Here is a 4925-nt window from a genome sequence, read left to right as displayed (position 1 = left end):
GTATAAAGTTTCGACTTGCATACAAATTCTACTGAACAAACCTATGGACCCTATCCTGTATTTAACCCTGGGACTGCCTGTAGTTTGGTTATTGCTTAGAACGTTAATAGGAATCATCTTTCACTGATCCGATTTAACTTCCTAACCTAAGATGCAAGTTTTCCAGAGAGGCTTAGAGTCGTCTCTCCAGGCTGTTGGAGCAAAGGATATGCCACCCCCAAGCAGCCTCTGCTAAAAATGTGCATATTTGTGAGATAAAGTATAGATCAAGTTAAATAGGATTGGTGAAAGTTTCCGGCTTAGGATGTTAGAAGGAACAGACTATGGGAGCCAACTCAATAGAAGTTTTCCGTTAAAGAAAGTCTACCACTTGCATGGCATGGTGGTAGTTTAATATCCTTGGTAATTTACTGGGGGGGGGGTGGGTCTCAATTTCCTACAAGGATTGCATTTACATCTTTCACTCTGCTGTTAGAACAGCCTCAGCGATTCTGAAATGTGAAGGTTTTCCTGTTACAGCATTCACCATAAGGAATAATTGAAGGGGATCCACATGGAGCATATTATACATTATAATATGATGGTATTATGACCACATAAGTCAAATGCAAGTTTACATCTGCACCACAAATTAAGATAGACAGGAGACTGGAAAATCCACCTTTATTTACAGCAAAAGCAGGTTACTTCAGTGGAATAAACCTGGAAGAGTGAGTGGCACCAATACCAGGTCTGCCGTGTTTTACAGGCTTGTAAGTGATGGAAAATTCACCCAGGTAGTGGCCAATCATTTCAGGCTGCAATGAGAAAGAAAGGGTAAGAATATTATTTGTTTACCTTTCAAGTCCCAGTTAGCAAACCCCATAGCAACCTCATCTTTACACAATCAGGTTCCTCATGGAGGAGTATCTGGCACCTCCTCAGCTGACTGTCACAAAGGGTGTGTTTTTTTCTGCAACATTTACCCTATTACTTCCCTCCCTCCAGAAATTATCTGCAGCAAATCACTGACTCAGCCAGGTATCTCAACTCAATCATTCCTGAGGGAGGGGGAACGAGGGAGCCAAGAGAGATGTTGGCCAAGTCAGTGACTTGAAGGGAAAAGTTAATGACAGGTGCCCTTAATGGTTGCAATTATACTCAATGCACACACTCCCTCTTCTCACAATACCACAAACTACATAGTTCTCCTGTGGCCTATACTATCTGCTCCTAATTTACACACGGGGAAATCACCAATCCCTTCCAGCTGTGGCCAGTGATTGGCTGTCACTAGCTGTATATCAACAAGGAATGACAACAGCACAGAATTGCGTAGTGTGAGGAGCTTACTCAACAGACAGGAGTTAGTGTCCAGCCATTACCGTCTATGTAAACACTTAGAACAAAATACCAATAACTGTAGCCAAAGACACAAACTAGAGTCCTACATACATTTAGATAGCCCTCGAAACCATTTTTTCACAAAAGTTATGTCAGGTTTTCATGATCTCATGGTGTTGTACATGGCAGAAGTGGTTTAGAGGAATTCCCACAGTACATGTGGCACAGGATTAGGGACAACAATCTGATCGGTGAGGGGTCACAGCAGTCACTCAGTGAACGGCAATGCCAGATTTAACAGCGCTATACTATGCAATTTAATGCTCTTGAATAAAACTAGGACACAGCAGTTGTATTCTTGTTTGCTTCCCACAAGGTAGGGGATAGCGTATCCACAGGACAGAGGGATCTGAAGGTTGATGAAACCCCTTTAATCTACATGAAGACCACCACACATAATGGTCCTCCAGTAATATATTGCCCGTTGAAATGCATGGGGTGGATGCTACATGTACTGCAACAGTACAGGTGGTATACGACAATTCTAGTAAAAACCTCCTAAGGACCAGCTCCAAAATGCGTTTTGGCTTCTGTTTTGCAGGGTTTTTTTTGTTTTTTTTAAACTACGTGTAAAATGTTAGATTCATAAATAGCAAAGGATTAGTTTCTTTTTTAATTGATGTTTTAAAGGATACTCCGCATTCCATTAGTGCCAGCTTCCTTTAATATTATACCCATGGGTTTGTTTATTCCAACCATCTGCTCGAATATCAGAAGGATGTAAAAAGTGGATACTAATGGACACCATAACAGAACAGTTGAAATAGCAAAAACACAGATCTATTATTAACAGACCCCATTGTCACATGGCCTGTGTGCAGATGCAACATCAAGTATAGCTGCTATACAACATACATCAACTATCTCGATAGGAAGGACGCTGAAGCCCTAACACTAGCAGTGTGTGGACTCTACAGAGCCTCAAATAGCCCTTTAACCTAATGCATGTCAAAAGCCTCCAGCCTACTGCAAGACAACCATTCCCTTCTCACCCCAGTGTGCAGAGAAGTACCAGACAAGGTTCAACAAAAATCTAAATTAGTGACTCCAGAACAATTCACTGGTGTAAGTGGCTAATGTCACTCACACCAGGCAGGTGGAAATGGTGGGTTATGTACATCTCAATGTTGTGTGTTCATAGAAAACTAACCTTGATTTCAACTTGGTTGAAGGATTTGCCGTTGTAGACTCCCACCATGCTGCCCACCATCTCTGGCAGTATGACCATGTCTCTCAGGTGAGTCTTGATCACCTCTGGCTTCTCCATGGGAGGGGCTTCCTTCTTGGCCTTACGCAGACGCTTCAGAAGAGAATTTTGCTTGCGACGCAGACCCCTGTTCAGACGTCGGCGCTGGCGGGCACAGTACAGCTGCATGATCTGCTCGCTGCAGAGCAGAGGAGAACATTAATCACCCCAGGCTGGCAATACAATCTATGCCACAAGCAGACTGACAACTTACTAGGACATATCGAGCAGCTGGTCCAGGTCCACCCCTCTGTAGGTGAATTTCCTGAAGGTCCTTTTTTTCTTCTGATCAGCGTCCGCCTGCGTTAAAACACAAGATACAATGAGGGACAAGGAGGCATCAGTGCCACATAACTGCCAGGTCAGGCCCAACACAAGCTAGCAGAACGTAAGGGGAATTGGGGGCAGGAGGACTCCTGCAGCTGGTGAATACACAGCGCCCGCATAAGCGGTGACACTCAGTCATCCAGCATGGAGAAAACACAGTACTGCCCGGGGCAGCAACCCTAGGCCCGCAGGAACCTTCGCCATGCCCGAATTCGCACCACCCATAGCCGGCCACATGGAACCATAACCTAAAGAACATCCGCCAACCGGGAAAAATGCCACCTAACCCACGCTGGCAACAGCGGATGGCATCGGATAGCTACAACAACACACAGGTACCCACCATCTTGTCCAGGATCTCGGGAGGAAAAGAGAGAGATCTCGCCGCTGCGCCGCAGATATCGCGAGAGGCTGACGCGCTTCCTAAGACGTCACTTCCGGTTGTCGGCCATGTTATGGAGACTGTAATAGTAGGGCAGATGTAAGAGTGCTGTTGTAGCGGCCATTTCTACTCATGGCGGAAGTGTTTCCGCTACCGGCATCACACTTATAAAGCTCAATTATTTTTGAAGGGTGGCATATTGGGATATATAAAACTTATAAAATAACTTTTTGTCGTGATTGGGAAGTAACATTGTATCATTATTTTATAGGTTCCTGTGATTACAGATTTCTTTTAATACCTCATAAGGTTTGGCAGTTAAAATCTGTAAATCTCTAACCTAATGGACATAAATATTTTTCATATGTGTGCTAGTTCACATCACTATGGGGCATGTAAACTGAGAACAGTGCAGTCTGTACTATATGCAGTTTCTGGTGTGCGTTCATGAATTTGGTGATCACTGGCCCAACAGAGTGCCCCACCTTTGGGTGCACCATTAACAAATGTCGTGCGGCAGAATTCTGTCATACACTGCATGATAAATGTGGCACGTGGTCCAACTGAGCTCCAGGACGCCCCCTTCAATGCAAAAATATGTGTCATGTGAAGAATAGTGCTGCCGCGCCACAAAAGGGATCATGTGCGACACCTGTGGTTTCTTTAGCCCTATATATGAGCGTAGTGTCCCTGAGAAATGGCAAACAATGCAAAACACATGCATTTTTGCATGTTGACCATGGGTTGGGTGTGAAAATGTTAACAGACCAAGAATGCTCCATGTGACCTTACTCAAAGGCTACCTGCACACTAGGAAATGAGAAAGTGTGCTAGATGTTTTTTTCTACAGTTATCACACATCCTCATTCATGGGCATGTGCTTGAGCCATCTGCCTGAGGCCGCGTTCACACATTGGGGCTTATTTTCTAAGGGTCGCGCTACTCACTTTCGCCAGACTATGCACCATTTTCGGGATTTGCGCAGCTTTGACAGGTATTTAACAGGGGTTTGCGCTGGGATTGTGTCGCATGCGATATGATTGTGACACAGCTGGGCTGGCTTTCATGCGACAGAAAGCGTGGGGAGCGGACTGAACGCAGGATTTAACTTTTAAATTGTGTCGCAGGACAATGCACTTACATGCACCAGGAAGAAGAAGGTGAACTCAGGCGGACCTGAGTGGGGAAGCGACACATGCACGACACATTCACGAATCACGTGCATTATCGTCTGAAAAACCATTGTTTACACGCGATTATAAAGCATGTGTTCATTTGTTAACACATGTGTTTCGTTAACACATTGTTAACATCACAATAATGTGCAACACCCCTGCCAATGTATAGGCAAGGTGGTAGTTGCGAATAGCGCTCTCTCCATGTCAAGATCACACCTTCAGTGCTGTCACAGATACCATTCCCAGGAACTGAGTCAGGAGACTCTAGCCCAGAGCTACAGCTTCCACAATTTGGACACAGCTCCACCTCAACTATCCCAGCCTGCATCTAATACCAGGCTGGTGCACCACTCTCCATGACCACTTCCGCAGCCAGAACCCAAAGTTAATTGTGTTTGGGCCGTTGCCT

General features: G+C 44.9%; 1 protein-coding gene across 1 annotated transcript; it reads right to left on the bottom strand.

Moving 5' to 3' along the window:
* Window positions 1-646: 646 nt before the first annotated feature.
* RPS15 (ribosomal protein S15) lies at window positions 647-3462 on the bottom strand. The gene is made up of 4 exons (XM_072111961.1): window positions 3300-3462; window positions 2844-2929; window positions 2534-2768; window positions 647-797 (listed from the first exon to the last, which is right to left on the bottom strand). Exons 1-4 carry the CDS (start codon window positions 3300-3302, stop codon window positions 684-686), a joined length of 438 nt encoding a protein of 145 aa, XP_071968062.1. The 5' UTR covers window positions 3303-3462; the 3' UTR covers window positions 647-683.
* Window positions 3463-4925: the final 1463 nt, after the last annotated feature.

The sequence above is a fragment of the Engystomops pustulosus genome, chromosome 1, assembly GCF_040894005.1.
Source record: "Engystomops pustulosus chromosome 1, aEngPut4.maternal, whole genome shotgun sequence".
NCBI lineage: Eukaryota > Metazoa > Chordata > Amphibia > Anura > Leptodactylidae > Engystomops > Engystomops pustulosus.
This window is presented reverse-complemented; position numbering and strand designations above follow the sequence as displayed.

Bases quoted from the DNA above. Each gene is read 5' to 3' on its own strand.
- RPS15 (XM_072111961.1), bottom strand. The intron at 2,769-2,843 runs GTAAGTTGTCAG...TCTGCTCTGCAG, and splicing joins CAGCTGCTCGATATGTCCTA to CGAGCAGATCATGCAGCTGT. The intron at 798-2,533 runs GTTAGTTTTCTA...TTCTCATTGCAG, and splicing joins TCAACCAAGTTGAAATCAAG to CCTGAAATGATTGGCCACTA.